This window comes from Neodiprion pinetum, chromosome 5 (genome assembly GCF_021155775.2).
Source record: "Neodiprion pinetum isolate iyNeoPine1 chromosome 5, iyNeoPine1.2, whole genome shotgun sequence".
NCBI classification, from domain to species: Eukaryota; Metazoa; Arthropoda; class Insecta; order Hymenoptera; family Diprionidae; genus Neodiprion; species Neodiprion pinetum.
The window spans coordinates 16878387-16897111 of NC_060236.1; the positions used below are offsets into that span (position 1 = coordinate 16878387).

Here is an 18725-nt window from a genome sequence, read left to right on the forward strand (position 1 = left end):
TATTTCCAAAGAGATATTCGTAGTTCACGAATATTATAATTTTCCAAACTTCCTCTAAAAATTTCCAGCTTAGTCGAGGCCGCGCAGATGGCCACGAATCGTCTGTATCAGAGACGCGGGTGGGTCGTGGGAAATGATAGTTGGGCCAGTGTCCGGTTGGTCAAAGCTAGCCGGATCAAGGCGCGGGATGCGGGTTGGATTTTTTCATTCCATCAGGACGGGGAAACAGGGAGAAACTGGTTACCGGCCAGGAGCGCCTCCCTTACCCGGAGGATCCTACACGCCGAGGAGTTTTACGATCCTGATCCCGAGGAACGCGAAGGGTTGCGCTGCAGGAACGCGGAGCGCCGTGTATGACGAGAAGAGCAGGTGCAACGCGTTTTATCTATCGTAATTCGAAATTTTACAGTTGACGCTTTTCCGATAACCGATGGATATGCGACAGCGTGAGAAAAAGACGAGGACGCTATTCCTAGATTTATACCTACTGCAGTCAGATCCGAAAGCAGAAAAATGTGGTAATCATTCATGCTCGAAACGTGTCACTTAAATGACTCTACGATTTTTCTTTTTTGAAGAACGCCAGTCGCGTTGCACGTAAAATCGAGTCATTTTGAAACGAATTTATGCAACTGGGGCGAGTCAGTTGAATTTCTGTAACGGAGAATTGAGAACAACTTGAAACAACAATATTGCAATACGTCATTGCGTTTTAAGAAACTAACATCTAACTCAGCATTCAATGTTATTGTACGTCATATTTCTTTATCAGATCGAATGAAAGATTTCCTCAAATTTTCGTGTCGTAAAATTCACTTGTCTTGATAAAATGATTTTTCATGTATTTTTCAGGAATATTCTATACATGCTACAACGTTTTTCGATGCACCGTTTCTACAGTTTCGATATTTGTAGACGCTCAAATCAATAAATATCACAAATGTTCATTTAGGAAATGTAACGAAGTACTGGTTTTCATTTTCATATCGATCCGAGTTATTTCAGGTATTTTATCACTTTAGTAACCGGCAGATTTTTTCTTTGTTAATAGAATCAAACGTATCGTTATTCAAATTTCACTCTCGAATAATCACCATTTTATTTTAAGAAAAATTCCGGTGCCGGTGAAGAATATAAACCATTCAACAATGCTGCATCCAAATTTAAAGTAAATCAATTGAGCCGTTTTTGTGATCCGTTTGCAAAACACGTCACGGAGTAAAATAATTGACACTACTGTCGATAACAATGCTTCGTATAAATTGATTTTGATGAAGACAAAAAAAAAAAAATAAAAATTTGCAAACGACGCCCAATTCGCGTACTTTTGAAGAAAATAAATCCCAGTCGAATCGAGCGATTGGTAGCGGGGATATAAATTCCCTAAATTTGCTTACTTTCTCAACCGGATAGCCCCTTTCATTCGCTCTATAAACTTCCCTGTTTTCTCCCCTCTCCTTCGCGATTAGCGCAACGTCTGACAACTTATGCACTGCGTGTATAATAAACGTATAAGCTGGCGATGTAGGCGTGCAACCCAAACAAATAAATCACTCGGGGTTTCCCGCATAACAATTGCGGAGATTCGCGATCGTCGGAGGAAGAAACAAGAGAGAAAAGTTTTGTGCTCGTTCGATTTCGAGCGAGAGTGAAAGCGAGAGTGAGATTGCGCGCACAGCCGGATATACGTGCACGCGGCTGTAATTCGGGGGAGTGCGTGTCGGTGCGTCAGTGATAATTGTCGCAAATTAGCTGAATAAATCCATCCCGAAGCCGCAAGCCGCAAGCCGCAAGCCGCAAGCTCGGCTCGGTTAGCCGCCCACGGCGCGATGGCGTGATCCGGTGGCGTAAATAACAATTAAACAACCGAGCACCCGCGCATCGCATCGACTCGAGAGGCTCTGCACCTCTTGCGGATTATCGCGATGATCATAAATCCCAATTACCTGTCTAAGTGCGCGCATAATTACCGATAATTAAATAGAATTTTTTTGCTACCGGTTTGTGCGCCCGTTCGCCGGGTTAATACCGACGTTATTACTGCGGACGGTAAGTTGCCACAACCTTGAGACTTGCACGGATATTCGAGTACTCGATATCGTTATCCACTTATCCGCTCACACTGTACCAGTCACATCGAACTTTGTAACTCCCGTTTGCCGGTGGATAAATTTTCGCCTCGTACCTTTGGAAATTGTTTTCGCCGACTAGACACTGTATGTGATCCGTGTTCAATTTTATCAAGAGGGACTAACTCGTGGCTTCCGCATGGAGTGAAGGAAATTGTTGATCTGACAAAATAGATTTTGTTGCAACCCATTCGCTTCAATCTACTATCCCTTGTCTGTTCCGAATACGAGGACTTCGAGTCAGTTTGTCAAAACGATTTAGTCAAGCGATTTCCTTGACCAACGCAAGCCTTTCTTGTCGCGATCGAACGAAGTATTGATTCGAGTGAACCTTTCCATCTGTTTCTGAAATTGAGTCAAATATTTATCATTTCATTTGAAGTTCATTTACTGTTCCGGCAAGTCGCATGTTTGTTGACAGAAACAATTGGGTACTTCAAATAAAATAAGTACGCGAATCTAGCCGACAAACAAATCACGTCGACCGAATGCCATACTTTGTTGATTCAACCGGAGCTTCTTTTGCGTAACTGGTTGAAACAATTGCACTAATTTGATTACGAAGTAAAAGAAACACTTGATGCTTTGAAACAAGTGGAGAATATATTCATTGTAAACCTCACGATCAGTTGACTAGTACTATAAACGGCCATTAGGCGGTGAACTTTCTCGCTACGGAAGTAGCTTCAGAGATGGTTATAAAACCGAATAGTCAGCCAGGAAGTCAGATGCGGATAACGTAAGACAAACTTGTCGTCAGACCTATTATAACTGAAGGAAGAGTACAATACCAAGTTTCGAGTCATGGAAATTGATATTGATTATAAGTAAGCAAAAACTAGTGGCACGTGTTCGATTTATACTTCTACATGTACAATAATAATTTTTCGGGGTTTGACCCATTAGATATTTGGTAAGTCCCACAAAATTTGGAATCAACGGAATTATAAATGACATCATTCGTAGAATACATTTATTTGGTGTGCTAGAATAACTCTAATGTTCAGTAAATGCAAAAGATTTGTGTAACGTCAAATTGCATTACCTGTTTCAACCATTGAATTTTTTTATTCGGCAGAACATAAATTAAAACAAGCTCAATTTGTTTTGATGAGCTTTATTTTCTGTTGGAATTTTATTATGAGTACGTCAGGTCTGCAGAATTGAATATTCTACTCAAATTAATTCTACCGAAAACGTTATCAGGCTTCTGCTACCACGGAAGTGAACATTTTACATAAACCAATTCTACAGAAGATATTGTAAAGCCTCCGGTTCTGCAAGAAGTTTTTCTCCACATATATAAGGCCTGAGGAGAATATTCAAAACGAGCTTTTCTACGGAAATTTTGTTTTACATGCGCCAGTTATACGGAATTAAACAATTTTTACACAAAATTATTCTACAGAAAACATTACGAAGCCTCTGATTCTAGAGAAAAGTGTTCTACAGACTGAAGGTCCCTCGGAGAATATCTTGAAGGAGCTTTTCACAAGAATTTTTATTCTGGAAATGAAAATCCTACACAAAGTAGTTCTAAAAAAAATATTGAGAATTGAACGGTTTTACAGAAATCTGTTTTACAGAGTAAGGTTATTAAAAAGAATGAACCATGAGTAGGTGTGCCTATATTTGTTGGACGTAAATTTTATTCCAAAAATGGCAGATCTACGAAATTGACATCCTAGACAGAGCGATTCTGTAAAATATATATTACATGAAACATTGAACATAATCGTTTGTACAGAACATAATGTTCTAACTACCAAAGTTTGAATAAATATAAATTCAGCATCGAAGCATCTCTGCAGAGTGGAGTTGCACAGAAATACGAAGATTAGATCTACAAAATAACATTCTGTTAGAAAATTTGAATAAATCAATCTGTTGAGATATCTCCAAACGCAACGTAAAAAGTAATTTTGAAAAGAAAGACACGATTGTTTCTGACACGAACATCGCATTGATAATTCAATTTCGTTCATCGTATATTTCAGGTTATTTTTTGGTAATTTTGCAGGTTTTGTTTATCGACGATTCTGAATCCGGTATAAAATATTTGCGATCCAGAATCCATAGATACAGTACGGCAACTCGAATCAACAAACCGTAACGTATCGTAATTTCGTTAAAAACGCTGACGATTTTCCACCGGCCATTTCTAATTCCGCAGCATCAATCCCAGATTCAGAATCACGCAGAACGCATCTGCACATCTGTAAGAACAACTTTAAAAATTCCACCGAAGTCAGACTGCCGTTTAAACCGTCTCCAAAAATGTCAAATTCGATATTATACTTCGTCGCCAATACGGACGACGGATCACAAACCAAAGTGTTTTCATGGAAACGGATCGACAGCTGAAGCCTGAAAAGTGGTTGCGGCAATTCACAAGTTAGCCAATTTGGCATGGTCCTAGTTTTCGAGTTTAGCAGAGGCTTAAAATTCTCCACGGTTTCGCATCCGTAGCAATAAGATTAGACGCACGGTGCACGCCAATTCCCAGACGCAGACACGGCAACGTGTAGACGTTAAATATAGCTGGTAGCTCGGCCAGCGACCATATGCCGCACAAATTGCGTGGCCGGTTATCCCCGTTGATCACTAATCTGCTGAGCTTAAGCACCTACTAATACGCTACAAGGTATGTCTACGAATATATACTTACACGCGCGCGTATTCGCGGGGTTTGTTCGCGGAGCGATGGGGAAGGACGCTCGATCCAATTGGCAATTATTATATCCTTAAACTAAAGGGTGATAGAGCCTGAACTAACCGTAACCTGCACCGTACGCATAATTATTGCATTTTACGCTGCAGCTGTAAATAATATACCCATGGGTAGTTACAAATTAACGGCGTACGGATATTACACGCCTTGTGAACACTGGCTGGCTGATAACCATCGTTATTATTATCATTATCTGCCGGTATTAGACGGAAAATTAATCGCCCGGCGAGTGATGTGTACATTTATGGACTGCAAGTTGCATGTTATGAAATTTATACTTTGTTCGAACTGTGAAGAAGCTTGACACTTGCCATTGGATGTACAAGGGTTATACACTGTGAGAAAAATACCACGTGTCAATCTAACGCTGCCCGATATCCATACGACGGCATCTCGCGTCGATTTAACACTATCTGATGTCAATCTGACGTTATTTGATGTCAACCTGATGTCATTCCAAGATTAGCCAAGGCCGATCTGACACTGTGTGATATCAATCTTCAGTTGTTCAATGTCAAGTCAACGCTAATTAATTTCACTCCAACACTATTTGATGTCAATGTGATATCAATATTTTTCCGATGTCAGTCTTAAATTATCTGATATCAACCTCACACTATCCAATGTCAATCGAACAATGTCTAATGTGGTTCTAATATCACCCGATGCCAATCTGACACCATTTTATTTCAGTCCAATAGTTTCTGATGCCAATCTAATACCATGTCATACTGAATTTCTGAGGCGACTACTAAAATATACCGGCTTATTTTGGTGAATTTTAAGACCATCGTCTTTTACAATATGTCGTTAAGAAATGATACGTATCCCCAAAAAAAAAAAAAAAAAACGAAAAGAAATTTAAGCATCGGGCAACGGAAGTAATTGTATGATCACTTTGAACATATGTTCAATCATACCAACAATCTTAATTATTCATTACAATTCTATGGTGTGTACGATCGCTATGCACGTAAACTTGCAAGATATGACGATTGTTTATTTTCTTCCACTAATACGCTATACTGATAATGATTGTGCATATAATTGATTGTCATTTGAAAAGACATCTGCAAGATAACAATGGTACGCATACCGACTTCCGTTACGTACAAACCGCTGAGGTTCTACGATGGATTTGATCGATCATTGCAAGATAGAATCGAGACACCGCATAGAATTGAATGACAAAACAGGCACCTCAAGATCATCTTTTTTGTTCTGCTTAGCAGAAATGTTCAAACATTTATCCGGGCGAATAAACGTCAAGAAACGATCAACACTTCCTTACCACAATTAGGCCCGTATTCATAGTCAGTTCTTAAATTTAAGCACGGTCTTAAGTCCTCGTTTACCATGACTTGAGATAGGACTTCAGGGTCTGAAGACCGTGCTTAAATTTAAGAACTGACTATGAATACGGGCCTACGCATTTTGTGTTTTGAAATTTCGACAAATAGAAGCATGAGAATTACAGAGAATGGTCAACAATGTGCGAAACACACAGTACGCATGCGTGCCACATGTGAGAACATCGGCTACCGATCAACCGACATGTTTAACGTGCGATTTGTACCGATCGGTAAATAGAGTTCAAGGAGAGAGTCGCTGGCACAAAAGCTATAGGCAATACGAGAAATTAAGTTACCAGCCGAGTCGGGCTTCCCTCGTCTGAAATCCTCGAACGAGGCAGTCTATCCTCGGTGAAAAAAGGTAGGCAGAGAAACACAGATAGTCACACAGATGTTCAGGGAGAGAAGTCTACATCAGACACAGACGGAAACGCGGTCGCGTCTTCCTAATCAATTTTAAATCGCTTCGATTGATTCTCCTTCTTGGCTTCTTCTTGCGGGTTTCCGCCGCTGCTGCTGCTGCTGGTACTCTTGGAGGAAATCTCCAAGGAGATTCGCAGTCGGAGAAAATCTCGGCGACATCGGGCACGTGTATCCCACTTACACAACTACGATTTTGATCACGATTTATCGGGGATCGCGACACTGCGGACCGCCCAAATTCACTGTCCTTTATTTGGTTCTACTCACCGACGAGTGTTGCCGGTTCTTTCGTATTCTCGTAGACTCCGGTGCTCCTGGAGATGATCGAAGAGCGCCTTGAGTTCGTTGAGCTGCTCGTCTCTCGCTGCAACAGCCTCCTTCAGGAGCTGCGGAAAAATGATCGGTTATTTATTGATAGAGCGTTGGAAGATTCTTGTTTAGAACAAATGGGCCGCGTCGATGGAAAGAAATGTTATTGAAGAGAAACGATCATTTTATAAATCTTCAGCAACGTCATTCGGGCCAGTGGATGTGAACACTAACGAAACAACATACGAGTAGCACCGAATCAGAGAAAATTGGAGCACACGGTTCAGATGTCAACAATTTCAGATGAGGTTTTACACTTGCAACGGCCAAAGTAATAAGAATCCGGTGATGCTGATTCGATTTTTATGTTTTTACGGAATGTGGCCGATCAATAGATATTAGCTGTGATATTCATTTTGCAAGAAACTGAAATCAAAATTGTGCGATTGAGTAAGCTTGGAAACTTTCATTTTTTGCAGACGTAGTATTCAATTTTTACACTTCTGATGAATCACTCGTCAAAAATAGCCGTTGGCAATTTGAAATCTCTAGAATGTACGTAACGATAATGTGAAATAGTAATAATTGAATGGAACACAGGTTTTTCAGCTGTAATCAGAGATTTTAGAAAAGCTTTTCCGGATGCGCGAAGTATGTACGATTTTTTTTTTTTTATAATAAATAATATAATAAATAAGGTTGAGACTGAGACCTTTCATACGTGAAAATAATTCAAGTGTAAGGGTTAAGGCTGTCAAAATTGTGACATTATAATTTAACGGTATCGGGAACATGAGAACGCGATTAATCTGCCAGTTTTTATTCCATTATATTTATCGGTTTTTCGAAATTTCACGTCTTAGCTATTCTGATTGTGGAATCAAGATCTTAATACTTTTTATCGCGACTCGGAATTTTGTTTGAACGGATTTCGGAGACTTTCACAATACTATTCGAATTTTGTGTCACTCTACACAGTTTCAAAATTTCTAACATCAGTTATTATTATATTGCAGTAGAAATTGATGATACCTTAGATTGAAAAAAAAACATCTATTAGATACAAAAAATACTAAAATACTTGAATTCGTGAATAATTTCGGAATATGTTCCAATAACGGAATTGATACATTGACTTTTCAATTGTGAAATTTTCTGTTACCGTTTAATTCAGATTATCGAACGAATTTCGTAAATAAGAATGTTTCTTTTTGATCGGAAGGATACTCTGCGCGTTTGGTATAAAAAAAAATCATACGATCAAGGTAACCGGATATAAGTTTTTTGATTCACTTACATCCAAATATTCTTTACAAATCTCTTCGTTCAATCTGAAGTGAAAATTTGTTCAGTGTAATCCGAGTTTTTCGATTGATTACAGAAAATGTACAGAGACCAGCTTTTTCAATATAAAAAAAAAATGAATTTTTCCTCAAAATAATCTGATTCGAAAAATTTTTTCAATTCAACAGTTAATAAGTCATACTTCTGAAACTAGAAACTGATCTATTAGTGTTACATAAAACCGGTGAACAAGATATTACGTTGAATTAAATAACAATTTACGAAACTGTACATCAAATACGCGAAAGTTTATTGAATTTCAAAAAATTCGACACAGTTCGAGTGAAATTGTTTTCGTACGTGTGCTGCGGGAAGTAATTTTGCTGCGATGAAGAACCGCTCAAGAAATATCCGGTCAGACTGGTAAAATCCGAAAGTAAATTGCACGCTCCTTGTTTGCAGCCTGACTTGATGAAAAATCTTAATCAGTAATGCGGTAGCTTATTTCTTCATCGTTTGTCAGGTACTTAAAAGTGAATGTATAATGAGGCCATTTCAATATTTCTCACCCTTAAATTAAATTGCATTAAACATAAGATCACGGATCACGGTTAACTATCGAAAATTTATCAATTTTATTAATTCGTTGGCTAAGAATCATTTTTATAATAATCAAATAAATATTATTTATATTGCAATTGTTACAAAGATCTAAGATATCGACGTTTCGTTTTAGAACGCATCAAAACACGTAAAAATAGAGTAGAATCATTCGATTTTCCTCGACGATGGATTATATTTTGTTAGAAAACCTCGTTTTCATAAATTAACCGTAACAGATTTTTTTTCTCAACATGATATTTAACATCGCCGTTTTTTAACCAAATGAATATCCGTGCAATATTGAAAAATTGAATATTCATCGACACCTGCAACGCGATAAAAACAGCGTCTTTCAATCAGTCGGACATTGAAGAACAAGTTTTCTCGCCAAAATAACGAACAATATATTCTCGAAACCACGAAGCAACACCGTAAATCGTTTTCCCAACAAAGTAATTCATCGCTGAACGAAATCGAAGTAATCCATCAAATTTTAACCATTTTATTTCAGGCTGTGGTTTACAATTTCACTGTAATTCTGTTTCTTCCACGTCGCGAAAAGTCTTCGCAGATTACGAATGCGTGAATACGATGAAAAAAAATTAGTGATCCCTGACTCACCGACATTCGAAAAACTCTTGAGCCTCGGTTTCATCGTTCGATCGACGATTTCGAAGCATACGCTCTCATGTTGCAACCGTTCTCAAGTCGTAATATATCTGTATAATACATGTAAGGGGGTGCAGTTTCCGCGGATTCCGATTCGTCTTGAAAAGCGTATACAAATTGGCAATAGAACGCCGCCCGCGTAGTTCGCGGCAATAACAACCCTGTGAAGCAGGGAATAAAACTCGAACGAACTCAATTTAGCACTTGAAATCCATCGGGGATTGCGGGTGTCTCGGGGCTTTCTTTACCGCTTGTGTCTACGTACAATACAAGGTAGATAAATGCGATACTTATCCGTGCTTTTCCGACTACACTAATCGCGAGATCAACTTTATTCGTGCGCTGGAAATCGTGAATCGGTAATGGTTCGCGAAATATTCAGAATTCACTCTAATTCCATTCCAGGCAAAGCTGATCGGTTTTTTTGATTTCAGAGTTATTTTTATTTTATTGGTTTTCCAACGTTGAGGCAAAGTGTCTGACCTCATTTGACCTGAAAGTCAATTACAGATTTCTGATTTAAAACTGAAAAAAGTTCAACGTTTCATCGTTACAGTTTTGAGTTTTTACAGTAACTGAAAAAAAATGACGGGACGCGATATTGGAGCTGATTGGAGGTATCTCACCTTTGCAAAATTCTATATTTGATACACATGCAGAAAAAAGTGTGCACATAAGCTTACGATAATTGATTTTCTGTATCGAAAATTGGACTGTTTTTCAGTTTAAAACTGGGGAAAATTTTAATTACAATTATTCATCGACGGGCTTGACATTACTAATTTTCGATATGACCTAACACTGGATTCGATGTTTGATGCACGGATCATTTTGTTGGAATTTTTAATCACATCTTTCTTAGTCATTTCAAAAACGAAAAACTCGATATTATCGAAATTTCATCGGAGTCTCCCCTTAAGCTACTAAGAAAGATGGATGAGCTGCTACTTCAATTACTATTATTGATAGTAATCTTGCAGGGCTGCATCAGAATACGACGGGGTCGCACCATTAGCATAATCACATTATAAGTGGATAAGAGAGAGAGACAGAGAGAGAGAGAGAGAATGAAATTGGCAAGTATTTATTACTCACGCCGAAACACGTGGTCAGTAATGACAAAAGACGCATCAGCAATCTACGTAAATAAATAAATAAATAGGTATATCAAAGATATGTGCGGAAAAAATGTTGCTACATGAACTACTGCTGTACGATTTAGCCGGGTTCACTGGTCAAGACGCTTAACTCGGCTAATTAGCTGAAAGTTATTACTTGGCTGGCTAAAATAATTAGCCGGCCAAAATAGTTAATCGGTTAACCGGCTTAACCGACGAAAAATATTTAATCAGAACATTTTAATTGACCAAACATAAGAATGCATAAAATCAACAAACAAATTAATTTTTTACCTTTCGGATTCGAATTTATAACTAAAATATTACATAAATAGACGATTTTTATTTACAATTGAAGAAATTTTTCAGCGAATACAATTTTAATGTTAGTGAATAATATACTGACTACAGTTTGGAAATAATACGTATCAAATTATTCGAAAATATGCGGAGCTTAGTAAGTGACTTTGAAAAATTGAAAACCTAGACAAGTATCGCGATATGACGGACGTTAATTTTTATTCTTAGCTTAGCTGATTATTATTAATTGATCAATCTTTCAGGCACCACGGACAATTGAATGACAGTAATTCGGTAAAGTGAATATAATAAAACTTATTCCAGTATCAAGTTCGAATCTGAAAGATGAAAAATTCATTTGCTGGTTTATTTTGTATATTTTTAGGTTGAGCCGGTTAGAATTAGCTGATTAGCTAACTTTGACCGGCTAATTGTTTTAGCCAGCTAACTTTCAGCTAATTCAGCGGAGCTAACTATATTGACCGGCTAAATCGTACGGCGCTAACGTGAACTAAGCATTCGATACTGCTGGGATAAGTTTAAATATTTCTTACATTCGATATGATTGTATAGGAAGGGTTCTTTCAAACGAATTTTGCAACTTTCACTCCAAGTTAAAAAAAAGTACAGGAATAATTGATACAGCAGAACAATTCTGCGGAGCTCGATAAATTCGATGAAAATGTTTGTCAGGCGAAGGCGATAAAATCGATAACTAATTCTGTCCAGATTGTTGGATACGATCAGATGGAAACGTGAGTGGAAAAGTTACAGATTAAATTATTACATGCTAATCTATCCGGAAATAAGATTCGTGACGACGATGAAAGAATAATTTATTGGACAAAATTGCCTTCATGATTGGATAAAGTGAAGCAAACAGCCTAACAGCGGACCAAATTTGATTTACCGTTTGATTTGGTCGCAATTATCCATCATGAGCGATTAATTTCAGATTTTATCGAGCAGCCCATCTACGTGAAGTCAGTAATAAAGAAATATGTTCAAGAGCATTTGGATTTAATTTGTTAACGTAGCGTTATTAATTGAATTTCAGAATTTCTGTACTAAAGATGCCAATTCCAACTTTACTAATAATAAAGATTCGCAAATCAGTGTTCAACAGTTTTTGTACTTAACATCTCGCAATAATGACTTCATCATTATAACTGGCGTCTATATATTTTTTTTTTTTACCTAAATGATTTATCGTCCAGGTGTGTAATAAAATTCATGTAATTGTCTACGCACGCTTCTGCAATTTTTTTATTGCACACAGGCACCGAGTTGTAATTAAATATCCAAATAAATCCGCAATTTCGATACTGTAAGAAAAAATGAATAAAATTGTGCATTGATGTAAGTGTTTGATTTTAAGACTAAATGATAATAATTTAGCGCCTGGACGGCGGTGCAAGAATACAAAATTATTTTACATTGGATAAATCACGCGAATTTTAACACTAGCAACACACACCTGAGACTTGATCTAATAACTCAACGTCAGAAGGAATTGCGGAAAGAATCAATAACGCATGTTTATTGCGAAGCGCAAAATTAGTTTCAATCAGACTGGCATGAATTTTTTGAATCGCGGTAAAGGTAAAAAATAAAATTCCAATATTTCACGTCAACATGTAACGGCCCAGGTGTCAAATTGTGAATTCATTATATCTTCTGTTAACAGGGTTCATTTTCCCGTGTTATCTGACCCGCTTTTGTAAACTTTCATTGCAAACCCCAAATCATTTTTGTTCCGAACCCTTTTCTACGGAATCTATACACGTGCCAAAAAAATCTATGAATCTTGCAGCTAAGCGCAATATATGAAATCACTCTCGTGAAAGAAAAATTTTTTCTTTCATACGTGGTGCTTTATGTCAACTGTGGACAGCTTCACGAGTGTGTAGTACAAATTACAAAGTTCTTGTGTGAAGTCAACAAAACGATAAGCTTAAAAAAACGATAAACAATGAATAAATAGCAAAACACTTTTTCTTAGTTCGAAATATATAAAGTTTTTCATGTTTCACAGAAGTCCACTACACACTGTGCACATGCACACTTGAGCTTTTCGTGGTCCATAATTTTTTCAAATTCGGTTTATAAAGACCGCAAATTGTTTTTTTATTTTTTTACTGCAAGGTTTATTGTTTTGTTGACTTCACACAAGAATTTTGTACTGTTATCTACGACTGAATAAAACATTGGGTCGAAAGTGATCACGTCTGATTCATTGGACTACAAAGAAGCGCGCGGTAGCAAATCTTTCGAAAGCGTTACGACAAGTTTTCAAATGTGCATGTCTTACCTCAAAATGTTGACGCAAAGAAGAATCAACTTTGTAAGACCGTTCCAATCATGACAGAAAATTCATTGAAACGATAATTTTTACTACCTGATATTTTTTGGTTTTTTTTTGTCTCATTGTAACATTCTTAAACATTTCATCCATCATCAGAGGCGATAAGCCAAATTTGAAAACCTGAACCAGATGACACAAAATATTTTAAGCCACTGCTACAAACTTACCAAGTTGGAAAAATTCTTTGGAATTCAAGTAAAATAGCGGACGAGTTCGTGAAAAATGTTTATGATGTTACCATGTAGTCCTTGACTATTTTAATTTTTACCCTAATCGAAAAATGCAGTCAAGGATACAAAATAAAAATATATTCTGTAGCTGCAACCCGAGTATGCGATACTATACTTTGCTGTCAATATTGTAATAACTTCATGTTGGTGCAACAATAAATTGAACGTCAAGGCCCCACTTGACTAAGAAAAATGTAATTAACTAAACCAACAGATAGAACGTTAAGGTAAACAAAAAAAAAACGTAGTTAGACAAATGAATAGTTAACTATTCGCATCACGTTTTCATGTGATACAAACAATGCTTAACCATATTAGTCACACATTTTTCAAGTCAATATTTTCGCCTGATTCTTGCTAATTTGGGATCGCTGATCACGAATCTGAAATCGGAATTGGCGGTTTCTAAATCCAAGGTAGCGGACGTAAAATCTAAAAAACTATCAAAATACGATGATTTAAGCCAAAACATGTTATTCGCGGGTTTTGGGGGTTATACAAAGTAAGAAAAACCATCTAAAGTTGTAAATAAACTGTGATAAGGCTAGAACATGGAAATTTTTGAGGTGGAACGGCGAGCATCCCATTGTGACTGAAAGAGGTTAACCGTTTCGGAACGAAATTTGCTACAACTTTCTAGTGACTTGCAACGAACCAAATATTTCTCAACGGTAGAAGAGGTCGCTAGTCGACAAGTTACAAATTTTTGCGTATTTTCGCCGACATTCCGCGACTCCGTAAGCCCAAGTAGCAAGTTTACTATGCGCAGCGTTGCGTGCGCAACTGTGCGCGCAGGCTAGTCAGCCAAGCCAACGCGTCCCGATATCAGCGAGCGCCGCTCGCGGCTTTGCGCATGGGGAAAGAATTCTTTCTGCGCATGTTTCTACGCGCTTATGGTCATGTAGATATACGCGGAGACAGTGTTGCGACCCCGAGGCTGAGCATTGCCTACCTACACGAGTGTTAAAGGAGAAACGTTATGACCGGCTGGACAAATAAAGGAATCGCTAGCCAGGAATCTATCTCTTTTGTTTGGATTATCATTTTCCGGCCGACTCGCCTCGCGCAGTTTCTCATTACCCACAACCACTCGAGCTCCGGGAGAAATAAACAAACAGTACCAGTTGGTCCCCGCCACTCGTCCCACAGCCGTGCCTCGCTCGAATCGCATTCTGCATCTGCATTCTGCCGTTTACGGTCGCACCCATCCGTCCATCCGTTTGTCCATCCGCCCATGCTGTATTAACGATCGTTATCTCTCATAGTACGTGTAATGGTCTCTTTTTGCCCATGGACGATGGGTGACGTAGGAGTGCGATATCTGCACAGTAGCGGCGAGGCCGACGGGTCAAGATTTACACTGAATGGTCTTGATTATCACTTATCGGTTGAACACTTCGGCCTACTTATCCAACGGGAGATGTTTAATCGAAATCGAATTGAATCGTCGAGGAGGATCAAGTGTGTTTGAACATTTTTCACATTAGGGTAGATAACACGAGGCCAGATGCAGGTCATCGATATCTCATTGTCAACCTAATTTAGTAACGATGACAAAGTGATAGCCTGTAGTGTCTTCATACATTGTAGAACTGCGCTTTGGACAAAATTGAGTTATTATCAACGACTAATTTACTTCATAATAAAACGTAAATCCGTCTGGAATCCGAATGAGTAAGTTTGCATTTATTCCAATTTTGGTATATTTGCTCTCTGCAATTTCCATCGGAATAAGAATTAGGCAATCAGTACTCGATAAAAAAAAAAAAAAACACCAGATGATAATTACGTGTTCGAAAATTCCTTGAAACAAATAAAATAGCTGCAGTGGTCTTCTAAACTTGAAAGCAACATGCTATCTGGATATATTATCGTTAACTGTAGCATAAAACTGTGTAGAATACGTGGTGTAGTTGAATCACAGTTATATAATTATTGTGAAAATTCAAATTCCTTTGCATGCACTACTCAATTGAGAAAGAGAAGTACATATCAAAGGATTTTAGGTAGGGAACTAACGAGTGAATTAATATTCAGATATAATCAAGTTCTAATAAACCACAGAATTCTATGAACACATCGCATTCATACGCTGTCTTGTTATCTAATCTAATCCATCGTTCCTCTTCTGAATTCTCGGTCGCTTGGCGGATTCGCTGCCAAGGATTCGACTGTATCTAAAATTTTGCATTGGACTAATTTTGGACCCTGTTTCATAACGAATTGACTTAAAAGATATTCAACGAGCAAAATATTAGACTCTATTTAATCGTTCTTCCCTATTTTAATACAAACGAACAGGAACACGATATAAGCATGAAGAGTACTTATGCCAATTATGAATTTTGAGGTTATGAAAACAGCGATCAGAGAGAATATACTTACAGCAAGTAAAAACGAACAAGATTCATGTCGAGGCTTTCAATCCGAAAATTAGTATTTCTCTAACAATAAGATTGAGTTGCATTTTCTTTTCAGTAACTTCCGCGAACAATATATACAAACATAACTTCCTCATACCGATTCTATTCCATCGTTCCTCTCCTGTTCCAGGATTCTTACAACCAATCACAAACTTGGATTGCAACGTTGAAAAAAGAAATAATGAATCGACGCTAAATATATGTCTCTGAACTAAGTTGTGCACTTGCCATTAAAAGGATACTGATACAAGCCTAATTTACCACCGTGATTGTAAACAATTTATCACCAATCTCGTGTTATGGATTTTACAGAAACTTCAACGAGTTTAAAACCCGATCAGCACCTTTTGGTATAATTTACATTTATATCCATAAGTGATAAAGGTAATGAGGAATAATAAAAAGGTCAGAGCCACGAAGGAGAGGAAAAAGGAAAATGCAAAGTAAAACCTCGATTAAACCTGCGTAGCAATTTGCAGGTGTTCCGAGCCCGGAAGCCTGCAGGCAGATTACACGACGAGTGTGTTTGTAACCAGTTTTACACTTAGTTGCAGCGGCTTCTAATTGCGGAGCAATTTTGCAGTAACTGTTGCAGCGGCATCAGGGACACACTGTTAATAAATCCCACGTCGATTAAGATTACAGAGGTGTATATATATTAGAGCAGCAAGAGGGGCAGAGTGACGGAGGATTTCCTATTTCCTGCACTCGTGCAGCAGCATCTTTTGCGCAATCTTCGAGGAATAGAAAACGCGCCGCGTTTCTCAATTATATATTACACTCGGCGGATTCTGCGACGTCCAGAAGACACATAGGAGATACTTATTAATTATCGTTTATAATTTATTACCTCACCGCGATCTATCAGCCCGGTATTATCTATTCCGAGTTACTGATTGCCAGCCAGATTGCCGTGGCATGAAAGACGGAATGTCGAGGCACACGAACGTGCCCGCTTCTATAATAATTTACCTACGCGTGTGCGTGACGTGCCTTGCAAGTTTTCTATTGCCGCGTGTGGCCTTCGCGAGTCTCCTACCTCATAATCGCGTATTTGAAAGACTTGTCCCGATGCTCCGAGATCGCAAATGATACCCGTTGCAGCTATGCCAGCTACGCATCCGGTGGATAGATTCATTTGACATCACGCCACGTTGTTAGAATAATTTCATTGCGAGACGTCGTTGTAAACATTCGAGACGGTGGATCCACGTTGAGGTTTAAGTATGGAACACTTATTTAACACAAATCTGATGAACTTTCTCAAAAAAGCAGCCGTTTTATCACTTTGGTAACTTAATTAATACAGTATTTACAATCTGGTAGTTCGTTTCTTCGTCACAGTGATAGAAAAAATTTATTTTTTTACCAAACGCGGATCAAAATTTCATTAGAACTTTATTTTTTTATTTTTCGTAAACGGCTTGACTTATAAACTATCTAAATACAGATTCTTATAGAAAATTTCACGCTCTATACAAAAGTATTGAGATAGAATTTTCCTAACTTTAATCGCTCAAGAGATTTTCGCCTACAAACACTGAGTTATCTTGAACATCTCCTAATTGGTTAGAGTTAGGAAAATTCTATCTCAGTACTTTTGTACACAGCGTGAAATTTTCTATAGGAACCTGTAATTAGATAGTTTATAAATCAAGCCGTTGATGAAAAAAAAATTTAAGAATTTTTCGATTATTTTTACGTGTTATTTAAATGAAAAATGAATAAAATTAAATGGGAACATCGAAATATCAATATTAAGAGCTTATATTTGGCTGAGATATTCTATGTGGGATGTTTTACCGAAATTTTTATATACGCTTGAAGATAAATTTTTTTCTTGTAAGATTACTGTTACCGCTGAATTTGAAAACAGCTTGCTTGTGTGCAATCTTATTTTATTTTACTTTGCTTGAAGAGGTTGGTGAGTAGGGGATAAATGCTTTTCTGCTTTTCTTGTTAGAAGATTGAGACAAAATGAATAAATAAAAGTACTAAGATCATACATTAGTACCTAGATTCTTTCATCACGTTAATAATTGTCACATGCTCGATCTTTCAAGATTGAAATGAAATTAATTTTGATAAAAAAAAAACAGTAATATCAAACTTGCTAGAAGCTAAGATAACTGCTCCAGTGAATTTTTGGAATATAATTATTATCACCAAAAATTCGAAATAGAACGAAATTTTTAAACATTTCAAAGCAATATAAACTAAAAAATTGACGTCCAAGCTCTCATTTACAATTTTGGTATTTTTTTTTCTCGGTTATATAAAAAAATGATAATAGCTTGAGAATATATAAATTTGATGAAATTTCGATGTTCGACTATATCGCAATGATATTAATGAAAAAGTTTCCTTTGCAAATTATTAACCAAACTTGTACAAAACAGCCTGTGGAAAGAAAAAAAATCCATATCGTCGAAACATGAATTTGTGACGATTTGTGATAACAACATAATTTCGCGGCAGAGATTTGATCTCGCACAACTTGACTGCAAGCTCGTCGTGTAATTTCAGTTTCCACGTAACTTAGAAGCCATAAAGGAGTTCAAGTCCGGTGTATTCATCCCCGGTCGGAAGGACCCGCCAGTTTTATAACGAGGGAGAAGGGGGGCTGAAATTTTTGTGCTATTTCAATGGGTTCACACTGCTACCGTTCGCCTACTGCTATTTATTTTCTTGCATCGACCATCTTTTTTCCAGCCATCGTGTTCTTGTAGTTTATCGAACGAAATCAATACGATGTAACTATTTGATGATTACATCAGACATGTAGAAGT

The 18725-nt window shown here is 37.5% G+C and overlaps 1 protein-coding gene across 1 annotated transcript in view; it reads right to left on the reverse strand.

Annotated features, from left to right (window-relative positions):
- The window catches only part of MESR6 (misexpression suppressor of ras 6), a 524406-nt gene that overhangs the window by 206656 nt on the left and 299025 nt on the right, over nucleotides 1–18725 (reverse strand). The window contains exon 5 of the mRNA XM_069136504.1: nucleotides 6903–7021. Within this exon, the coding sequence (XP_068992605.1) occupies nucleotides 6903–7021 (119 nt within the window). The remainder of the gene's footprint in view (nucleotides 1–6902; nucleotides 7022–18725) is intronic.